The sequence below is a fragment of the Motacilla alba genome, chromosome 8 (genome assembly GCF_015832195.1).
Source record: "Motacilla alba alba isolate MOTALB_02 chromosome 8, Motacilla_alba_V1.0_pri, whole genome shotgun sequence".
NCBI classification, from domain to species: Eukaryota; Metazoa; Chordata; class Aves; order Passeriformes; family Motacillidae; genus Motacilla; species Motacilla alba.
The window spans coordinates 6,249,214-6,273,696 of record NC_052023.1 but is presented as its reverse complement, the minus strand read 5'-3'; the positions used below and the strand labels follow the sequence as shown (position 1 = coordinate 6,273,696).

General features: G+C 36.4%; 1 protein-coding gene across 1 annotated transcript in view; it reads right to left on the bottom strand.

The window, feature by feature from the left end:
* Nucleotides 1-24,483, bottom strand: part of FAF1 (Fas associated factor 1) — a 149,093-nt gene that overhangs the window by 68,407 nt on the left and 56,203 nt on the right. The window contains exon 8 of the mRNA XM_038144133.1: nt 3,084-3,170. Within this exon, the coding sequence (XP_038000061.1) occupies nt 3,084-3,170 (87 nt within the window). The remainder of the gene's footprint in view (nt 1-3,083; nt 3,171-24,483) is intronic.

Here is a 24,483-nt window from a genome sequence, read left to right as displayed (position 1 = left end):
ACCTGATGTGAAATGAGGATTGAAGGTCTTGCCCAATCACAGCGCCGTGGGAACAGAGTGTTCCTGGCAGCAGGGGGATGTCGGATGCTGAGCTCCCCTGGATGGGATCCGTGCGCCAGGGCACACTCACAAAACCAGACACTTCATCTTCTGGCTTTGCCTCTCTCCTCATCCCCCTCCTCAAACCTCACCCAGAACTTTTACATCTTTTTGATGCAGAAATACGTTCCATTTTGACAAGCTCACTGTTGTTACTTACAACGAAGCAGATTTCTGACTGCTGTGCTGAAATGACTTAAAACAATGAACCAACTGAAAAAAACCCCTGTAGCTTAAATACCAAGAACAAAAAGCAGTAAGAAAACAACCTCCCTCCTTATTCCTCTACTGGGTGTTGTTCTATACTACCAAAAAACCACTAAAATGTCACAGATGACAACTCACTCAACTGAAATAAATCAAAACCCTGTGACCTCATGGGGGAAAAAGGTTTGGCCAATAGAGAGAAAAAAAAAAATCAGAAATTTTACTAAATGATTAAGGCATGGCTCTCGTCTTTCAAACTCTGCAATGCTAAAATTGTTACAAAATCCAAAATAAAAATTGAGAACATATTGTGAATGTATTTAAAGTAAATTAAATTTAATGGCTTTTTATTTTCTAGGATTATTTTCAAGACTTCACTGTATCACTTGATGCTATATGTGCAAAAATAGATAAGTTAACATTTAGAATATATTTAAGTTTTACTTACGTAAACACATTTTAAAAAAAAGAGAATGAGTTAAAACTCATCCATTTACCTTGAACTTTAATGAGCAGAACAGATATAATTTGTGGCATTAAAGTTATTCAGGCTCAATAAAAGCTAAAACTTGTCCTTGCTGAACGGTGAAATGAGATTTGCACGGCCTGTGTACGCCTTGTTTCCCACAATCAAACTGTCACAGCACAAAAACATTCTCCTGCATGGGGAGGTTTTGATACCCATTTCCCTGGTGAAAGGGTGAGAAAGATCTGAAAGAGTTATTGACAATTCATACAGTATCCCATATTCCATTAGGTACTACAAGCAGAGAACATATCTTATCTCTGAAGGGAGATGAAGCAACAATGTTTTAAATTACTCTTGACTCCACTAAATTTCCTGATCATGTCAGAAGACTGTAGTCTGGCAGGTTCATAAGAGACTCAAGATGATACAGGAATCCAATTATGCCAAGTCTATTTAGTTGTCCTGTTTGCTAAGCCAAAGGTTAACGAGAACTGCACTGAAAAAACCTCTTGTGGTATTACAAAGTATTTCTTATGCTGCATAACATGCAAATGAAAAAGTATTTTAATCAAGTCTTTCTTTAACTCCTTAATTGCAATGGGGTACCCTACAAGACAGCAAATTAAAAACTCATGATGGAAAAAGTGATCTTAAAAATGTGTCACTGAACTCAAGAGATCATCATTAATTACTCAAGTAATTATTACCGAATATTTCTGATTTGAGAAAAAAAAAATTCAGATCACAGGAGCATAGATAGTCATTGCTATCATTAAATCTTTACAAATAGCAAGCTACAGCCTCTAATTTTAGACAGAAATTAATTGTATTTTTGTTGGCAACACACTCCAATCTGTTTACACAGCTGACAAGTTCCAGCGCCACCAGACTTGAGCAGTGAGCTTTGAGGACTCATCTGCTTCAGAGCAGATGACTCAACATCCACCAATTTCATTAAAGATCAAAAGGGGAAAAATTCACCTGCAACAATATCACTAGTAAAAAAAGACTTCAGGCAGATTCATGAGTTTTACATATGTGAGGTATCCTATGCAGAAGAAAAGGAGGGGAAAAATACATTAAAACCTAACAGCTGTGGGAAAACAGATTAGGAGTGTTGAGTTTCCAATTCTTTTTTGGGCTAATGTAAACTAATAAAATGTTAAAATGGATCCACATTTCAAAGCCTGTAATTACCCCATGACACCATTCTGTTATTTCAGATCTTACGTCTATCAGGTCAGATATGCCCTTGAATACCTGGACTGAGATTTACCCACCTTTCTCAAACTTAAATACTGTCTGCAAACACCACTACAGATACATTTTACAGTACACTGGAAATTCAGACAGCTTTTGTCTTCTGTTTTTTTGGGTTTTTTTTTTTTTTTTTGATTTGCACAAATCCTTGACTGGGAGCAAAAAAAGGAGCAGTCATATTCAAAGAGCAATTCTTCCTTTACAAGAAGAGAGCAGAAATGGACAGGAAAGCAATGCACGGCAGGTAATGGCAATATGTAAGTAAGCAAACTCCAAATCCAATTTCACTTTGTAGAACATTCAGGTTCAATAAAAAATTTAATTTCTCTACATTTTTCTCAGGTCACAAAATCTACATACAACATAACTACGTAATTATTTCACCCTGTAGTCATTTTTTAGTGGATTGGTTTGTTTTTTTTCTAAAGAAAGGCAGACCTCACTAGCTGGCACTGGGAACACACTAGCAGAAGGAAACTGAAAGACATGCTTTAAACACATTGTAAGGATGACCATGCAAGGAAGCAAGACTAATATTTAATGGGATACTGCAGGTAAGTCCCACAATTTCATGAATTTGTGGGCAATCTTGAGTCAGTGGATTCTGTCACTGGTGGTGACCCCTTACTGATTTCAGCAGGAACAACTGCTCTGAAGCCAGGCAGAGGCTTGAGCACAAACTGGGTGATCTAATGTACTGTGAAAAATACCTAGATGTGCACTCAGAGCATACATACAAATCAGGGCTTTTTGCCTGAAGTTCAATCACTCAATAAATTTTAACTTCCAAAACACTGCGCAGCTTTGCTTCAGTCTAGAATGGCTGAAATGAAACAGGAACCATGCACTGATTCTGATACACAGGACTCATTTCCCTGAGCTGCAGGCACCCAAACCTTGAGCATTTTTATCTTCCACGCCAAAACTCTGAATGTGTGTGATGTTAAAGTACTGCATAAGAGACAGTAAATGCTACTGAGGGATTCCAATCAAAAATCCATGTAAAATCAGCCTTTTCTAGGCAGGAATGAGAAGACAAGGAACTCACTGAGTCATCTGTGGCAGAAGAAGGCCAACCTTCCCACAGCTGGTGACGGACAGGGATACTGGTCAGGTCATACACATTCCGCTTCACCTGGGAAAAAAATAAAAGTAAATCAGAACTTGCTCTAAAAAAGGCAGCCAAAGGGCATTGTTTTCACCACAGCACCAAGCTTTTTATTTTTTCTGGTTATTGTAAAACGGGCTCTTTCAACGCTCTCAGATTTAGATGTGGTCAGCAGGTTTACACAGCCAAAAGCAACTGAAGAAACTGAGTTGAAGGAAAAAGAATTAAGATTTAAAAATTACCAGTCAAACTGATTCATTATTACTTCAGCATTTTAAATGTGCAAAAAAAAATGCATAACACAAAATTTCCAAGCAAAAAGTATTACAAAGTAATGGAAAAAGTTAAGGGAAGCAGAAGGTAATAACAAAAATTCTGCTGCATGTTTTGCTAGTTAATTTTCATCTGAAAATACTGGGTGAAAATCTTATCAAATAAGAAATGGAGCATTTGTGTCTAAAGATGATCCAGGGAAAGAGTTTTAGTGCTATTTCATTACGCAAAAATATTTTTAGATGAAAATCTATTTATTGTTGTGCAGAATTCTCTTTTAAATTCTGCACAACAATAAATGGATGAAGAATACGTGTGCAGACATTACGCAGTGAAACAATTGTTCAAATCACTGTAAAGATCCCAAGGAGGGTGAGAACAAGGCAGAGATTTCCACACATAGTCTTCCTCACAAATGTTGATTTGGGCCACATTCTTCAAAAAATTCTTAATGGCACAGTCACAAGGTTGTCAACAAATACTCACAGCTCAGAAAATTCAGGGCATATTGAGATCCAACACAAAGTACAGGTGCTCTTACTGTATTTTCAGATCTTCCCTTCCATTATTGCTGCTTTTTCTCATTATTTTTAGTACTAGAAGTTATTTCATGCTAATAAAGTGCCCCTTAGGAAAAACTGTAAAGCATTGTCTCATTTCTGGACAGATTTAAAACACAGGCTACTCAGATAAAAATTTCAATACCGTCAGTTTAAAGCTTTCTGAATATAAATATTCTCCACAGGTCAATGTTTTAGAATCATTAAGATATCTCTCAATTTTTTTCTAAAACTGGTAAATTACATGTACACATTATAACCTTTATGTTAATATTAGTTTTGTTCAAGAGTTTTTGCAAGGAGATTGAGCTGGGAAATATGCTTCAATTAAAAAAATACAAAAATACAACTATATTTTAGCTAAAAAATTGAAACAAGAACACTGAGTCTTTAAGACACAGGACACTGAAGTATCTATTAGCAATTCAAGTGGGCTTCATTTTAGTGCTTCCTCATAGTGTCCTAGGTGGCTTTGTAAAGAAATGTTGCTTCATACTGACCCCACAACAACCCAAAATGTAACAATCCTGACCTATGTGATCACAAGGACACAGTTCTTGCTGGTTTCGTTTTCTTGCGTTAAAAACCAGGATAAACTGTCCCTGTGAAATACTTCTTTTCCAGCTACACACCAGAAATAGTATTATTTTCACAACATAAAACTCCAAAGCGCACTATTTTTGAATAACAAGTGAAACTTATTTACAGAAACATGGGATCAATAGGACTACATAATATTGTTTTCAAAAAGCCTTCAGAAGTAAAAATAAATAACTCGGAAGTCACATTCCTCAAATTCCCTTTTAATTCCAAAGCACAACAGAAAGGCATTATGAAAAAAACAGTATTTCCCTTCTTTCATTAACTCATCTGTAACTGCACTGAATTCAATAACATTCCTCTGCTATTCTAAGCTTGAAAGGCATGCTCGGGGTAAAGTGTTATGTTGGTATAAAGCACAATGCCAGACTGATGTGCTGGACAAAAGTGATCAAAGTTGAAGTAATTTTAGCCAAGGCACAAGTATTCTGCTGCATTATTCTAGCAGAATGACATCTGTTGAGCAACTCGTCGCAGAATAAACCAGTTGTTCTAGGCAGGCCTGGCTGGGTAGGGGACCATGTAAGACTGATTAGAGTAATGTTTGATTAAACAAACTGCTTGAGTTAAGATCATAACTGGATTTGGAATTCATGCCAAAGTAGTCCTCTTTCAAACAACAAGCCACAATCAATTATTTAAGATAAAGTAAGCTTGCTTTTAAATAATGATTTGATTTTTGGTTTCTTTGATAATTAGAACACTGTTATGAAAGCAGGCTGTAAAATGTTTTAGAGATTAGAATATTTACCAATTGAGTATAGAAAACCTCTTTTCTTCATTAACTGACCTATTTTATGAAAGCAGACTGTAAAATGTTGAAGACATTAAAATATTTACCAGTTGAGTATAGAAAACCCCTCTTCTTCATTAACCGACCTAATTTCAGTTTAAAGTGGAAAAACTCCATGAGGAGGAAAAAATTCTAAAGTTTTCTATAAAGCAAAACTGTGAACTGCTCCTTCACTGGGCCAACAAAAATCTACAGCCACACACTTCACACAACTGAAAAAAGTTAGCCCAGGAAATGGACAAAATCTGTGTTAAGGATTTTACTTATAAATTCATTTGGCATTGAGAGGAGGACCGAAATTTTCATTGTGTAAAGCAAACTCTAAATTGCAGTGCCATCCACTGAGCTACATTTATTGGCAAACTTTTTGGTCCTGCACTTTTGATCAGTTTGAAATACAAATTGGTGGCATTGTCTTTGTGCAGCCCAGAATGTCTTTTCATAATGTTCAGATGCCATGGTGACTGGCACATTACTATGGCAGCCACCCTTCAGATTATCATCTCCAGAATATAAGAGATCATTTAAAAACAAATTAAAGGCACATCTATTTGGTTTCACTACTCGGCTGTAAACAGTATCAATAAAACAATTTAAACCAAAAAGAAAAAAATAGCCCATATATTTCAGATGCAGTCTTACTTGGAAAATGATGTATAATTCCTGCATAATGCCCTGTCTTGCAGTTATACACTGATGCTGGAAAACCACGTGAAGTTTTACTTTCAGCTCATTTTCACTAGTTTTAGAAGGGAGTTAAAATATTAAACAACTTCTAATATTTTAAGAAAACCCATATTTCAAAGTAGCCAACACACTCGGGAAACTTCCCAGACAGAGGCAGAGTGTTACCTTCCTATCTTTCACTGGTTTCTTTAGACAGATGAACATGCTGCTTTGAAAGTAAGGTTAACACAAAAGATACACTTCGTTTGCAGATATGAAGCTAATCCAACATTGAAAGTCCTGCTACATTCATATTAGTAAGGATAAAGGATAAAGCAAAATGTACCACAGGGCAAAAAGTCTGTACCAAGTGCTGTGATGACAACAACCTTCTGGTGATTGCACTCAGCAGGAATAAGTAGCTATTTTCTCACCTCTGAATTAGAAAATTCTGACATCCATTCTCAAAAAACAAAGACCTAACACTTACTAAATTATTTTAAAAAATTAAATTTATGCTGAATCATTGAAGAACTGTCATGCCTGAATCTGTATCTTTGAATCACAACAAATCACAACAAAGTTTAACAGTAGTTTCCCTCAGGCTGTTTTCAGCTTATGCAGGTACAAAGTTAAGTGAAATAATGTACATAATGAACTTTTGTTAGTCTTATTATTAAATATAATTTATGCAAAGCTGTAAATTGGCTGAGATGCTAAAGACTGTTCCAGGCACATAGGCAGCATGAAAGACAGTGCAAAAATGAGTGCATGAAAGGCAGACAAAAGGAGCAATAAAGTCAGAGGACTGTGAGGAATGTGGAATGTGAGTTGGGGGATGCAGGGAAATGAGATCAGATGCAGACACTCCAAGGTTGCATGGGGCACTGATGGTACAGCAGAAATCTTGACTTTGACATTGGAACAGAGAAGAAGTCAAGACAAGTAACCAAAATTTTTAGAGGACAGCAATGATATGGATGGGGCAGTGCCAGGAAGAAATCCAAAGTAAGCAGAAGCATTTTGGCGAAGAAAGATGGAAGGAAAGGAGGCAAACCCAGCTGAAGTGATAGGCTTAAAGATTATAAATTAAAGCCCTTAACAACTCTGCCAGGCAAAATTCCAACAGATAGTAAAGAGCACTGGGAATCTGGCAGGGATAGATGGGAAGCAGGGGCAGAATCAAACAAGTGTCTAAGCACAGAGAAGTATCAAAGGTGATACTATGGTGAACTTGAAAAGATAATGATGTTATCAACAGCTATGAGCAAAAACTGGTTAGATAAAAGGGTGATTTCAGTTAATTGTGGACTAACGAGAATTATTGAAAATATAGAGATGCACAACTAGAGAGAAGGAATTTCTGAATCAGCACCTCTGCCACAGCCTATTGCAATAGATTTGGTCCACAGTAACAGAAAACACAAGACACAAACTGGAGCAGTTAGGAGGGGAAATGACAAACCAAAACAGATAATCCATATTTAAAATGTTCTCATAGAAAAAGGATTTGTATTTTATCAGGAAGAGGATATCACGAGCCAAAGGAGTAACTGAATTTCTTAACTTTAAAAGTAATTTTTAGCCAGCTCCCCATGGGGAAAGGTTCTAAGTCAGCTCCACTCACAATTTTGCTTCTGTTCTTATCTTTCCAGTACATAATATAATAAACTATACTACAACATAAAAAAACCTAAAGGCTATTTAAATAATCAAATTTTAATTTTAGTGTAAGTTTTACTTTAGAATTAATAGTGCAATTCTGAAGACATCAAATTATAATCTGCCTCTCCTTCTAGCAGCTGACTGAAGTTTAAATTACAGAATGCTTCCAATTAATGAATTAAGATGTCAGGATTGGGCTATTTTTAAATAACAACATCTGCTTCTCACAAATTTTATACCACTGAAAGTCTCTAAGGAAGACTCACTATGCTATTAACATTTACACACATTCAATTCACTCTGTTGTAACCTAAAGGAAAAAAAATGCACTTCCAATGTAAATATTTAAATCTATACTGAATGCAAAAAAAACCTCACCTACCCAAGCCTGTCAGCCAAAAGTCAGCCATGATTCAGCACTTTTATAACTGCACAGGAACTCCACTGTGTGTTTTACTAAAATACATTTTCTAATTAATTTTTTATTCCATATCTCTTCCTTTCAATTGCTATTTTTGCTTTTAATATCTCTGAAAATATTCAAGTCTGCATTCATTAAGTTTTTCCACTTAGTAGGCTAAAGTTTGGAAACCTTGTTCCTTGTTTAATGCAAAATAGAAATGCATTGTATTCTAACATAATTGATTTTAATTCAATGTCCAAATTACATTACTTACTTATTCTATTATGACAAGCAAAGTAGAAACAAATAAAAGCACCAAAACATACATAGTAAAGCTCTCCTCCCTCTCAGGACTGTTTCATTTTCACATTAAAAGCCATATGCAACTTCAGGCCTTCCCAAAGGGCCCTAAGAGAACCTGAATGTCCATTGTACATCAGCCACATAGAAAGCAGAATTCATCCGTGAGTTACAACACATACACAAAACCAATAGAAAATTTTATGCCAAATTTTTGTGTACCATTTTCCTAAAATGAAATATATTTCATGTACAGAAATGCCACTAATGCATCCAACTTTAAAGCGTATGGAACAGTGTTTGAACCCAAATAACCCAGTTTAAACCATTTTTGACAAATGGGTTGCATTGTACTGTAGCACTCAATAAATACTGGGCCAGTATCTTCATTAAAAAGCTTGGTGAAATTCTTCCAGTTAACTCAGATCTGGAAAGTAATGTGCAATTTTTGGTGACATTTTGCTGATAAGAGTTCAAAAAAAGAAGATTATATAATATTAAACAGGGAGCAAATGTATTTTCTGATGTTTCCAATCCCAATTTAGAAGAGAGTTTGAGGCGCATGAATTTTGCCTGTCATGGTTGAAAAGGTGCAGTAAGAACTTCATGTATTTAGGGATTAAACGAATATTTTAATGTAAACACTACATTCAGTTTGAGAGATGAGACAAGGAGAAACTGTTAACTACTTTAACAGATCAAGGTAAGTAAATGCAAAGTTAATGTATTACTTGGCTATTATGTATTTTAAAATAGGAGAGGGAGGAAAACTTTCAGGAGAAAGAATCTTTAAGCAGACAGTAACCTTAACAGAGAGATGATTCACCAAGGCAGTTTAGTAAAAACATCTCATTTAGGAAAATAAGGCACTAAATATGAGGCACTAGGACCACTTCCAGAAAGGCATGAGGATTCTTTACTCCCCAGCCAAGCACTTACAGCCTCACTCCCCTAGATTCACACCCATCACAATGTGTCATCCAACTAAATCCAAAAAACCCCTATTAATTCTATTTCATTTATATCAACTCTTGATGTCTACAGCTACTCCAAATAACTTCTGTGAAATACTACTGGCAAACTTTAAACGTCTTAAATTCAGAAAATAAACTGGTTTTTCCTTAGCTAGCTGGCTCTGCTCTGTCCTCTTGTCCTACAGCTGTGAAATACTTTCCATGACACCATCTACTCACTCCACAGCCTCACTGAGCAACTCTATTTCTGAGCTGTAAAACACTTATTCAGATAATTTGTGAAATTTTTGTCAACCAGGAGTTATCAGAAGTTCATCCAGTTTGGGAATGACCAGGTTATTTAAAAATTCATTAAGTGTAATAACACTTAAGATTCATTACACTTTATAAGTTTTTGCAAAGAAGTGTTTGGCAGTTTACTTTCAGCAATAGAAATAGTATTGTGAATAAATTATTTTCATAGATTTCAAAATTACTCATACTTCATTATCCCCTATTTCAGTAATTTGAGCTCAATATTTTAGACCTCTTTTAAACCAACCCTTCTTGGATGTAATTTGATCTTTTTTAATGGATCTCTGCCAAGTGTGTATCTCACCATTACAACCTACAATAATTTTGGTTAAAACCTACAAATTTTGAAACAGAAAATAAAAGCAAGGCTACAGCTAAACTTTACTGAATCTTCTGATGTGTGAACTTCTGATTGCCTCATGCAATATATACATATATATATATATATATATATATATATATATATATATATATATATATATATATACACACACATACCTAACATAATCTGAACACATGGGTGCCCCAAACATGAGATGTTCCTTCAAATACTTAGCAAGATATTTTTCCAACCTCAGCTTCCTGTCCAGACAATTCTGAGAATTAATCTGAGCTCTCTTCAAGCTGCCAGATGCTACTTTTTGCCACTGCTTTGGACTTTGGATCAGCCTTTTCATGGGCTGATGTTAAGGTGGCAGATGTTAAGTACATTCACAACGTTATACTATACACTATATTAAAATTCTATATACAGCTTTCTGGCTGTCTTTAAAATGTGGGTTTAGTTCTCAATGCCTCAGTTTTCTGACAGCATTCATGCATGTTTTAATTCTGTAAAATAAAGAAACCCCTTTGCTGATCTCCATCTTTAAATCCCTAAAATAGCTATCCTTCTAGGGGAGCATTATTGCTAAATGCAAGGTACAATCTTCTGAACTTGATGCTGAAGTTTCAGGGTGCTGCTATATGGCCTGCACTGTGCAAAGGTTCAGCTCACATAACTATTATTATTCATTGCTTGTAGTGCCTAGGAGACCTAATTGTGATAATCCCCTCTGAACTTTAAACTGCATGACCCTTTGATTTTTTTAATAGAAGGTTAAAAGAAGAAACAAATTCCTATAGAAGGAGAAGGGAAAACACATTCTTAAGAAACTGGGGCAAGAGACAGGAGTATTTAAAAAAAAAATCATTTTAGCAGCACACAAGCATGAGTTTGAAATGGGGTATGAAAGAATTAAGAGTGTGAGCTAGCTGTGACATTAGAGATTGAAAGGAAGATGTGATTAGGGTTAAAAGAGATCAAACAACAAAGACTTACTGCCAAAACAATTTTACAAATTTATTTGAAAACACCTTAAACACTTCTACTAACAAAATAAAACTACTGATAATACCTGAAGTTTGTTTGTTTGCTGGTTTGATTGTTTGACATGCATTGACATAGAAAAGACACATTTTGAAGTCCTAGCTGGTTTTTCTATTCAGTAGAAATGGTCATTTGAGAAAATACCACTTATTAGCTTCCTAAATGACCCAAATTTTAACTTACCTCTATGCACATGATGAAAGACAAAAGGCAACTGCCCCTCAGGCACCGATTACCACATCACCATCAAGAGGCAAAACATTCAGTTGCAATATGAAGGGTAAATACAGTTTCTAATATTTTTAACCCCAAGCTCCCAATTCCAGTTGATTTTATGTCCTGAAATGTCCAGAGATTGCCAAACACCTTGACACTTCCTGATCATGAAGTTAAGTATGTGCCAAGAGCATTAACTTTGATCCAAACTATTCAAAATTGGTAAGAAAACACATTTTCAACTATTGAATACACATTCTGTCCGTCCTAACATCTCTCAGACTTACCAGAAGATACTGACTCCACCAGGTAATGGTAAAATATGAATTAAAGCTGGGAAATAAGACAAAATCTCTATGCCTGGTGGGGCTTGGTCCCATCCTGTCCACTTCACTTGTGCATACATTCAGTTACAGTACAGTGACTCTCGTGGATATAGTCAGGCTCCCACTCAAAAGGACAAAGGATTATTTCTAAGGTCTGAATCATCACTGGAAATAAAAGACAGAGTCAATGTGACTCTTGCAGTGGAAAGATCTGTCACCTTTTCTCAGCAGTCATGTTCAGAACAAAAGAAAAATTTAGGCAGATATATTTCTAGTCAAACATCCTCATCTTCATTTAAAAAGTAACTGGTCTGCAACATCCCAAGTGTAATAAATCCATAAATTAGTCTTTGGTCACTTCCCTATTTGGGAATATTCAGGGATTTCAAAAGTAATCATCCAAAGCACTGAATGGTAGAACAAATGGTCATTTTAGGAACTAGTAAGGAGAAGAATGGAAGTTGCTGTTTAATCACGGTAAAGAGCACCATTTAGATACATGCAGGGGGAAAGGGGGAAAAAACCAAAACCCAACCAAAAAACTCCCACTTACAAGTTTCTTTTCACTTTGGTTCAATGAGAGAAGGAATCCTATCACCTCCCCCAAATCTCAGATTATGACTCCAAGAAATACTCTCCTGAACACATTTCACTGATTAACAGCACCTCCCACTCCTACCCAACTACATTTCAAAATAGAAACTGATTCAGTTTCAGTCTTAAAAAATGCATAAACACATTTTCTTCAGAGCAATCCTTATTTTAAGTGATAGGCCTACTCATTTTGGTGTAAGGAAGAGAACACCACAAAATCAGTATTTTATCTGTTTTTACTTGTTCTCTAGACAATCAATAAAATAAACTTTTGGGAGATGCCATATTTTCTTGTTCCTAGAGACAACATAAAATCTATTCCAAATTTTTGTAAATGGTCAATAATTATAAAGTATTCACAAATTTACACATTATATGAAAAATAGTTCAATCTATCAACTTTGAGAAGCAAAGTACCACAGTCATGCAGAGAATTGGGAAGCACTTTCATGTACAGAAATTCTCCAATACCTCTAACTTCAGTGTTTTACTTCTCTCTTCCCTCCACTTTTACACTTAAATGCTGCAGCAAACCTGCTGCTTAGTAAAAAGAGATGGGCAGACTCACCCTACAGCCCTTTTATTCCTAGGGCCAGCACACAAGGTGCATCTAGAAAAGAGGATGAGCCACAGATATAAAATGTCTTGTGTATTACATTAATTTCCCAAAGCAAAAATTCAGTGCAACATGCCTTTTCTCTGAAGACTCTCTGGTCTGACCACCATAAAAAAAGATGGGTCATCCAGAAACCCCTCAGTAACTCAAGTGCTGTCTTGCTTGGTTCACTCCAGTTGTTGGTATCAGGTATTTGACAGTGAAAGCTCTGTAGGAAGTCAGCTCTAAAGTAAACTGTGACATCTTTTCTCAGGCACTCTAACTATGAATTTAATAAATTCTTTGATGTGATTGTATTTGAATAGGTATTCTATTAATGTTATTCTGAATTCAAGTTAAACTATAAAACAATGTTCATTGAGCTGTCAGTTAAATTTCTAGTAACAAAACCATTTCTGTGTACTTCCTCCACTTCATCATTGTGTCTACCAAATCAAAGCTTCTTTAGGGGTTTTTATATTGACAATATTCAGAAATTGATTTCTGCTTTAACAGTGGAAAAGAATTGCTGACAAACCTTCACAGTGGGTTTTAAGAATATTAACATACACACATCAATTACAAATACAGTTACTAATATTGCTACATTTAAGGTATATGCATGTAAGGTGCAGATTACACTATTAACAAGCAGCTCTCCTACATACATACACATTTTCAGAAAGAGAATTCAGTCTATTTAGCAATTCACCAAGAAAGCTATTCCTTAGCTCATCCCTGCCATAACCTGCTCTATTCAGAAACATATGGGAAAAGACATTAAATAACCAGTGAAAACCATGGACTTCTGGTATTAGTGCTACACATTGCATACCCCTATTCATTATTCCACCTCCCTTGTTTAATCTATCATTAAGACTCAGTGACCCTACACTAAATTTAAAGCAGATCCTTCCTTCCTCCCATGCCTAAATTCACATACTTTTCTAGTTGGGGATGCCCTCAAGTATTAGCCACTCTACAGGGTTTCTCTAATCTCAGCTCTGAACTATGTTGTGCTATAGAAGCAAGAAATTGCTGGTTTACATCTTTAACTATGGAATCTTCCACCCAAAAAATCCCCTCCTTTACTTAATAAGATAGAGGAAAATCTTTCATGTAGAACATATTTAACATGTTTAAAAATGATATATTTTCCTCCATATGATGTAGAATAAAAGTTATAAAGTATATCATTTTAAAGCACTGCTTCCCTGAACTTGTGTCCCAAACATAATTTCATTGGAAACAATTTTAAAGCTTTCAAAAGTTTATTGTTACATCGTAGAAAAGCTAGATCTTTATTTGTATCCAAAGTCAATATGAGACAGGGTTCTAATAAACAATTTTTTTAAAAAATAAAGCAGGAGGATGACCAAATACCAGATATTAGACTTGCTTTTGTTTTTTAACAAAGGAACTAAAAACATACAACAATATCAAAACCCTCTACCTCTCTCTTTTAACTGACAGGTTTCAGTGTAACAGTAAGGTGAAAACATACCATGAGTTTTCTGAATGAGGGACAAGAATCTTTATTGTTGCCATCTAGAGTATTTGCCAACTGTAGCCCTGCCTTCCTCTTCCACAGTAAGGTGAACATTGATCTCCACCACAATTTTAAAAAATTAAAGACTGTGAGTGAAGCAGAGATGAAATTCCATTGAGTTAACAAAATGAGTCAGGCAAAGGTACAATCCAAATATAGATTTTTATGTCTACCAAAAGAAGCCATACAAATTTGTTCTCATTTCCTGGGTAATACTACTTTTAGTGCTTTTAAAAATGTTTAACCACATTCCTCAAAAAATAGAATTAAGTTGAAAAAAGCAGCTGCAACTTGGCCAAATAGCCCAATCTGCATTCTCTCTGGCTCTTCTTTCTTTCTTTCCTTTAAGTCTTTTCCCCAGACAAGTCAGATCTTGAACAATTATATATGAGTCATATGTACTTGCAGAAAGTACATACAAATAAATACAAAGTAAATACAAAAAGTTGATGGGAAAAGCAATTCAGTAAGGTTTAAATTGTCAGGTTATCAGATAACAGAAAAATATTAGGAACAGTTAAAATAAACACACTAAGCCAAGAGCAACACTAGAAAACCTGAAGTCTAAGTTCTACACAGGTGCAGACATGGGAAGATGAAGCAAAAGTGTTACTGGAGAGTGAAAATAAACAGTAAGTAAGTAGATCATTTTGAAGACAAAAATTATCTGGAAACCTCTCGAGTGAGGAACTTTCCTTTACAAACAGCTAGACTTTTATGAAGAAAAGAAGTGCTGCTAAGGCCCCAGTCCTGCAACTCTGGTTCAGGCATTTTTCCTGAGCTGGACTGGCTTCCAGACCCAGACTGCCTAAATTAAAAATATAAGTAGTTTACAATACTGAAGTGTACAATATTGAAATCACATTTTCCTTTAGAATTCCAAAATATTAAAAGAAAACTACATTATCTTGTTCTAAGAGGAGTGCACACCTGAGTCTCTCTCAATGCAATGAGTTTATTTGCTGTATCTTCAACAGCAGCCACCCTCATGGATAGTCTGGTCTGAGTGATCCAGAAACACACAAAGCTGCTCCATGATGGAGGAGTCACTATTTCTTGAATATACAACTAAGTGCAATTTCATTAGTGTTTGACCAAAACACTCCAGGAGTTAGCTCTTCTGCAGATCCCAGTCACAAAGCTCACCATTCATTTGCTGCAGAACACAAAACTTAATGATCACTTCAGAAAATGGACTAATACCAAGCTATTCTGACCATTTTCACTGTTCTATTGTGCAAAACTTGTCATCTCACTGAAATGGAAAGACTTGAATAAAGGTTAACTTAATTAATTAAACATATGTATTATTTTCTCCACACTTTCGTGTCTTACCTTGACATGCAATTCTATATCTATTAAATAAGCAGTAAACACTATTCATTTAATGAAAAAAAAAAGTTAAATTACAGATTTGTGAATCTCAGCAACTCGTTTTCCCAAAACACCTTCAATACTGCACAGAATTAACATAGTCTTCATCAGAATTCCTTTATCTAAAATAAAACTAGAAACTATGTATTACAAAACAAGATTCACAGACAGCAAATATTAAGATCTGAAAAGATCTGTTCAGCTCAAATTAACACATTCCTATAAATCAAAGCAAAATTCATCCTCACGTTCATTCCTGTTACAGAATTGTCACCTCAATAGCCAATAAAAAGAAAGAACTAATGAGGTATTTCAGTATCTCCCAAGGAAATATTTTCAGCTCTGTTTTTCTTTTAAGTGCTTGAAAGGAAAAGAGTAATGAATTGCTCCCACACAGTCTTTTTATTACTCTGTTATAGCAACAAGAGAGTTACACCGAGGCTTTATCTTTCACATAGTCCCAGATATTTTTTTGTCTCACTGCAACAATGACAAAGGAAGCAGACCAGGAAGGACAGTTATTTATCAGCACCAGGGAGGTGCTGCTTGAAGCAGCAAATGTCCTTGCTTCTACTAATGGCAAACAGGCTGAGATAACAAATTTATTGGGTAACTGAGTGATATGTGAGAGCTCTGCACTAGTATCCAGTTCAATATATCCTGAAAATATTGGTTTCCATAACCAATCTTGGTTTCCATAACCAAGGATCTAGACTTCTACCAAAAACCAGGTCATTCACCTGTATCCTGTGGAGTTTCCAGGACTACTCTCTTTTAGGATGAACATTCCCTGCTGAAGACAAGCAAGCATCCTCTAGCCCTGAAATCATCCACATTCATCAACAGGACCATGGATTTGAGATGGGGAAGAAAATAACCAGAGATTTCACTGGTTACTCACCTGCACAGAGAATATGCCCTGGACCTAAAGTGTTTCAAACAGGACAGTGAAATCATAATCACTTCTCTCATGATCTACATGAGAATACTTAGAAGAAAGTTAATTAGAGGCACATCCAACAGATCAATCTGTACAACAGGCAGGCTAAAGAGACTTAAGGACTAGAACAGATTTATTAGCACTTTTTTTGTTGTATGTGGAAATAGATCAGCCTTGAGTAACCACAACCTGGACAGTTTTGAGGATATCCTCCCAGGTTGCTCCTTAAAAATTTTCCAAATCAATGGGACACACAGCCCTTAGGCACTCAGTCAGCTGCATAAGAAGGGAATTGGCCTTTCCTGACAGGAAAGAGAGAAGAGAGAAAGAGAGAAGAGAGAAGGAGAGAAGTCAGGAGTCTGATCACTTATTAAAGTGTGACCACTACCATGACACTGTGGTGTGTGAGGCTTAAGCACACAAATACCAGTATCAGTTATCAATAGCAGCTGAAAAATATTTCATAAAGAGCTTGTGAGCTCTTTATGCCAGTGAGCTGGCACTTACCCACCAACCATCAGAAAAGGGTCAGAGAGCTATGTATGTATCCAGTCACATGGAAGGCATGACTGATGACAATAAATTTGCTGAATTTATGTTACAGGCTTATGTTTTTAAGTAACACATGCAAGAAGAGCAGTCCTGACTCAATAAGAACCAAAAAAGTTGAGTTAGAATGTACAACAGACAGTAATTTGGCAAAGAATGACCTCCTCCAGCAGCAAAACCAGCTCAGTAACATTAAAACTCTCCACATGAATGCAAAAATAAAGGCTTTTGGACACTGCTTTAAAGGTAAGTATCATCATCTTGTATTGATTTTGGATATTCCAAATATCCAAAATCAAATAGTTTCTGTAAAATCGTCTTCCTTTGAAATAAGAGGCCATTACTAAAGCCCAATGAACCAGAAGTCCCAGAAAAGGTTTGCCTGCAGATGTGTCATGAAAACGAATTCCTGACAAGCAGCAGGAAAACACATGGCAGGGATGGCAGAAAGCCAACCAGAAGCTAAGAGCTGCTGGTCATGATGTCACAATGACAGGCATTTAAAATTGTAATTCCAGAGCAGGAGAAATGGCTGTAATCTGTCACCAAAGCTATGGAGAAAATGGAGAGACGAGATTGGAAGGGAATTACGTCACCCCTTTCCAAAATTTTCAACACTGTTTCAAAGCATGAGAGATCAGCTACTAAATGGAAGTTCAACTATGGTGGCTTTGGCAGTGATGATAACCCAAGGACTCTAGCATGATATGCAAGGAAGCTGTGGAAGCAGGAAGCCATTCAAAGACATCTGCAGTTAGCTCTGCCACACATCTCTGACCTTGCTGAAGACTCTGCAAGCATGGAATCAGCCCATGCCTGAAGAAAAACCCCCAGTTACTCACTCAAAAGTTCAGTTATGAAAGTGATGAAAAAAAATCCTGTTTCTATATTTTGGTATGCAGGCAATGTCAGAAAACCAGGAAGCTTCTGGTTTTATCACCACCTTTTTGAGACTGACATTCCAGATCTGATCCTTAGAAATAGGTCATTAAAAGACTAGAATCTGGGATGGAGATTTTGAGGACATGCTAATGTCACATTATCTTTAAAATGCTCACAATTGCATGAGAGACATTAGCCTTGGGAAAGATGTAAAATTAACCTGTAAGAAAGCTGCAACGCCATCCAAATTAACAAGAAGAACAGTAGAAATTACAGCCTTATGCTTTTTTTTCAGTATCTGCCTCTGATTCAGAAGACCTTAAAGCATTTTTACCAAGCAGGGATAGAGAAGGATAGAAATGCACATTTCAGAATAAAAACTGTGTAGAAATACTTGCAAATTACATGCCTCTTTTTACTTTCATCAGAGCTTTCCTTTCAAAAAAGAATCAATAAAGCTTCAGAAGAGTAAATCATGTGCAGTTTGTTCTTCCTGCATCAGCATCAGTGCCAATTAAATTCTGAACCTTAAATCTTTATTGTTTCCTATTAGCTGCTAACTAGAAGGAACACAGTGATTTTCTGAGATCCCAGGCTGAGACTTGCCATAGCAGCAGTTAAAAAAAACCTGATCTTGTTTTGACTTGTCTGCTGGGTAAACTTGACATTGAAGCTACATGGTGGAAAATAAATACATAATACCAAGATGTTAATTTTACAGCAACACTTAACTCTTGTGACCACAATTAACACTCAGGGAGGGGAAAAAAAAAGCCATTGACAGGTCTGCCTGGCTCCTGCTTCTGCACTGCTTCCCAGGCTCCCTCTCAGCAGTGGCTCAGCTCCTGCACAAGCCAGGCTGGCACTGACCCCAGGGGCTGCCTTCGGAGCAGCACGAGGGGAGGAAGAGGGAAGCAGGATGGCAGGGAGGTAAAAGCAGCTGAAAAAATGACATTGACCCCCAGCTAGGATCCAAAACACAAGTCTAAGAGCAAAGGGCTGCTGAGAGCAGCTCATCCTCTCCTCCTCCCTCTCCCACCCTCAAGCTCTGGGAACACCTCTAGGAGGAGGGCAGGACATGAGTTCCTGAGAAAAACAACAGTTTTGTGGGAACTATCTCCTATTTCTGAGGCAGAATTTGCCTTAGAATGATGATGCTACAAGGTCCTCATTTGTTATAAAATGACCAAAATGGTGCATTTTGGGAATAAAGCTATGTTTGTTTTGCAACAACACTGCTCCAAATCCCTCACTGCACTCCCTGAGAGCACAGAACCACTGTTGCAACACTGAACTCCTCCAAAATACCATGAACCTTATTATATAGTAGAGTATTCTTATATCTTTTCTAGAACAGTGGCATTTATCACTACACTGGAAAAAGAACAAAAAGAAAACCCCAGAAAGTCATAATTTTAACAGTGGAAGGACATGGATAGCATGGGTAGAAAAATGAATAGTGTTAGCATGCTTCTATTTATTATATGAATACTAAACTTTCTAGTAATTTCTAATGTATTAAGGTATTACTTTCTAGCAATTCCTAATACTACAATTAAATTGCCAAGCAGCCAAAGAAGAAAGTGCAAAATAGACTTTTTTTTCATCCTATTCCAACTGCATTACAGTAAGCTGGCAATGATTCACAAATGGGAGAACAAAAGTATGCAAGGAATTGAGAAAGAGCTTTTAAAAAGCCTGAGAAGCTTTTCTTTTTTGTCTGTGGAACCATCCAAAGTCAAAGGATGGATCCAAAGTCCTTTTGGTTGAAGAAGAAAGTCACCATGGAAAGAAATCCCTGAGGGGACACTAAAATCTTGAAGAACAAGCCAGCTTTTCTTACTTAGTCACTAATGTAACAAAGATAACAATTTGCTACATGAAATCAATAAAGACTGTGAAATCAAAATGGCAACCTCAAGAAAGGCCAACTAACTACTGACCAAACCCAAGCAGATTCAAGGACATAAATGCCTATCAAACCTTAATAATTAAGCAATAAATCCCTTTAAATCAATATATTTGGAAGACTAATTCAAAATTACTAAAGAAACAGATAACACTCAGAATTAAAATACAGAGCACATAATATGTAAACACCAAGCACAAAAGTTTATTAATTGTTATATACTTCTCATGTATTTGCACTACACTCATATTTCAAATGCAAATATTAATTTGGAGAGAAATACCTACTGTATATGCACACACTGAAACAGTTTGCTCAGCTATACTGCATCAATGGTTGTTTGACAAGTTATAGCATCACAAGCTGCTCTTTTACATATTCAGCTACTCCCTGGTTTTTCCTTGAGAATAAATTAATAAAACAGATCCATACTAACAGCTTCTCCTCTGAGCCACAAGGATACTCTTAGTGATGCAAATTCAGTACAAAATTTATGCCAACAAAATGACATCAAAAATGTAAAAATAATTCCTCTCTAAATCCTAAAAATGTGTCATATTTTAAACCATGACAATTAATACCATCAATAAAAATTGAGTTGATAGAAAAAATTTCCATTATACAGTCACATAATAATTAGTGAAAATTCAGTCTCTGAAATATTAATATGCACTACACTGACACACAAGAACAGCTTTCAAGTATAATTCAACACACAAGCGTTCCGAAAAATAAAAAGCATAAAAAGAACAATACTTTAAAAGTTCCTGACTTACTGAATTTTTTTCTGTATTGCATTGTAAGGAGAAAATAGTACTTAGAAAAATTAGGCCAGATATTTTTACTTCATTTAAACAAGTAGAAATTAAGACATTCGTAAAAGCTGTTTTCATTAAAACCTGCAAAATTCAATAAAACAGAGGATGAAAGGCAGAAATGAGAAAGCAGTGCAAAAGAAAACATGTATGTGAGCAACCAAAAAAATTAAAGAAACAGAAGGGAAAAAAAAACTTAAGATGAAAAAAAAAAGAAGAGAAAAAGACACTGTTTACTAAAGAAGCAAAAGGACCTATAGAGTTAAAAATTCAATTGGGTGACTGTCAGAATTTGTAAGTCATATCTGAGTGATCCTAGATCTGACCTAAAAACTGACACAAGGCAAAAGACACAAAACGAGAACTGAAATTGATTTTCAGTTCTCATCTGATACCAATGTCCTGAGACAACAGATGCTTATTTCAGACTATGCTAAAATTATCCTCTACTTCAAACAGTTTGCACTTAGTCTGCAGAATAAACATTTAATCTCCAAGTTTTATTGTTCCTCACTTCAAACTGATCTTAAGAAAGAAAATTAACAAAACACAACACTAATGTAGTTCTCTAAGGGGAAAACTGTTTCTTTTTTGGGTATTTTAAAAGCTTGTCTTACTGCTCATGGTGATTCATTGCATGGCTACTCTGCAGTGAGTTGAAAACACCCACATGCACTTTCCACTCAATCTTTCATTTATTTGTTCCTATTCAAGAAGAATTTTACCACCTCTGTCTACAAAATTATTTTTAAATGACACTGTTTCTGCTTCCCAATACTGCAGGATTTGAAAATACTGATTTGCACCAAGGGACTGATGTAGATCCAGCCCTTGTAAAATGGAATTGCATTGGTGTTTCACTTCAAACACACACTCCTAATCTTAAACCTCCCACCTGCCCAACTTACTGCCCACTTCAGCTTGGAGGATGAAACAGTCTGAGCCGGCAAACCAACCAGTATTAAGAGCAAAGTAAAAGAGAACATGCACAATTTTGAGATTTCAATTAATAAGAAACATTCCATCCACAGGACCAGCTAGAAAAGGACACTGTTAAAATGCCAAAGTAGATAACTATCAGAGATCTTTCCCATAAACAGCTTTTCTCTGCAGACCTCTTATTACACTGTCCTCTGTACTAATGCAGCCACAGCTGTGAACTGCAACTTGGTCTGTGGGAAGATTGAAGGAGGAGTTTCATCTCACTCTATTGCTCTTAGCTCACAAAAAAAGAAACTTTCAGCTCACCCCAAACCTCAAAGAATGATCTAAAGAATTGACGTATTTTCCACTGGCCTCCCAAGAGCCATCCTTGAAAAATTAACGTGGACCTGCCTGGCTTGGCAGTTTGCCTCCTGTGTCAGGGTGAGAAGTTTCCTGTATTGCTTTGTACGACCAAAAAAGTGTCTTCTTCCATTCTTCTGTCATTGCTTTTTGTGAATATCAGAGCTTCTCCATTTTGTTTGCCTTAGTCCTGGCCTAGGCTGCCCTGTGATCAGAGCTCTCAGCTGCAGTCTGGTCTTTTCTCTGCCAGCCCAAGGTCAATGCAAAGAATAAAAAAGAGCCAAGACCTTTTAAGCAGAGTGGGTGAAAGAGACTGTTAGTTATAGGTGAAATTGTCAACACACAAAACCCTCTGCAGATTAATCCAAGCACTTCTTACACTCCCCACTCTTGAATTATTCAGGAATAAGTCCTTCTTGCCTTAAAAGAGGAACTTTGTGAGTAAGTGCAAACAGAAGTTCATGCAAGACACAGAGGGGAGATGTTGAACTGAAATTCAGCTTACAGTTACAGAGTAATTAATAACAGAACACAAACACAGCTCACAATGTTTCTTAAATATGAGTCACTGTGTTACAGTTGCTGAGTTCAGTTAAAGATAGCTTATGATCAAAAATGAGTGAAATAAGACCAATATAAAACCTTTCTGTTTCTCCTAAAAGAAACTGCAGAGATATTTGGAGTTCCCTGATGCTGTGAAAATAACCGAAATTAAATCAGTCCTTGGGTTGTTGCTGTTGGAGTAAGGTATGCACAGCTCTGCCATGTGATACCAGACACACAGACTTGTTGCTGTTTTATGAGGACATATTTGTAAGAAGATCTCTCTTTCTTTTGTAGAAAATATGGAAGAATAGCAAAACCTCCTTGTTCTTTCTATTCCTCTTTCCCTTTTTCTTCTTTAATTGATTATTTGTTTCCAATATTGTGAAGATCCTCAGCTAGTTTGTACTTCTGAATTACATCATAATTTCCAAGAGACCTACTAGGCATTAGACACACCAGATAACAACTACTAGATAGAATCATCTTCCTGGGGATGAAGGACTGGTGAAGAGTTAAGGTCTTGGAACACCAAATCTCTGTTGTTTACACCTCCCTCCCCATTTTTCTACACTTCTCATCAATCAGAGTTTGGCCAAAAAAATTCTGCCTTCTAACCAAACCTGAGCCTTTTTCTTGTTAACCTGATGCAGTAAGAAGTGATTCATGAACACGTTCCTGATTATTCACAAAGTTCTAGTTCCCTAAATATGATAAGAACAAACAACATAATAAAGCAACAACAAAAAGCCTTGGGTCATAGCTCAACCCCCTGTCCAGACAGCACCCACCCCAAAGCTCTTTTCCTCATCCTTTTCAGGGCCACATAACCAGGCCCTGCTCTGGATGGCGTTTTCTTGACACTGCTGCTTGTCCTACTTTACTACCTCTTTCTTTGGTTTTTAAATACTTTTACCAGTCAAACAATACTTTATATAACAGTAGCAACAGGAATCTCAGTGTGATTTTGTTTGGGGCAGTCATACACGTGTGGTTTTGGGGTAAGAAACCAGCTGGTTTGGGTCACTCATGGTCTGAGGAGAAGCACATCAAACCAGAAACCACTGAAGCCAATGGATTCATCCACATAAAAATGGCAACACTGGACATACATGCTGAGTCTTCTGGGCTTTTTTGTTTGGTTGACTGTTTTCCTAGGGTGGATATCAAAACATTGCCTACTTAAACCTAACCTACGCAAAAGAAGCAGAAAAATTATCATTTGTTTTTGGGTTGTTTTTTTTATACAAGCTCTGTTGATCTTGGGAAACAGAAGAGGGCACTGAACACAAAGCTCTTCTCCTTCTTCCTGTGTACAGGAGAAAGCTCTGCAGGACTGGGAATTAATCTTTGGTCAGAAGATTGATGATCTGATCAAAACCAGGCAAATTTCATACAGGAAGACACTTATGGTGTGCTCATGTCCAGTGAACATTAAGGATCCTCAGAGGATCCTCAGAGTGCTCAAAATCAACTCTGCTGATCTGACATACAGGTAACCCCAAACTTCACTCAAGCTGACAGTCCTCTTCTGGAAGATCTGGCTTTCCTTTCCATTTTTTTTAAGCCTAGTTTGTCCTTATGGCTTTGTCTAGCTGTGTTTTAATTAATTTTCCTCCACCATATCTGGAGGAGGTTGAACTTGAGGAACATCTGTACCCTATTTTTATTTATTTCTATGTTCTCACAACAGTGGATGCAGTCTCAAATAATTTCTTGTGCCATGCCTACTGTGATGCTCCTGTAGTTGGAAACTGGGTGGTTTGATTTCTCTGCACATTAAATATGGATATTTACAATGCAAGTTTGCATTGTTTCCCCTGTCCACCATCATTCCCATGTAACTTCCACCATCATTGCTTTCAAA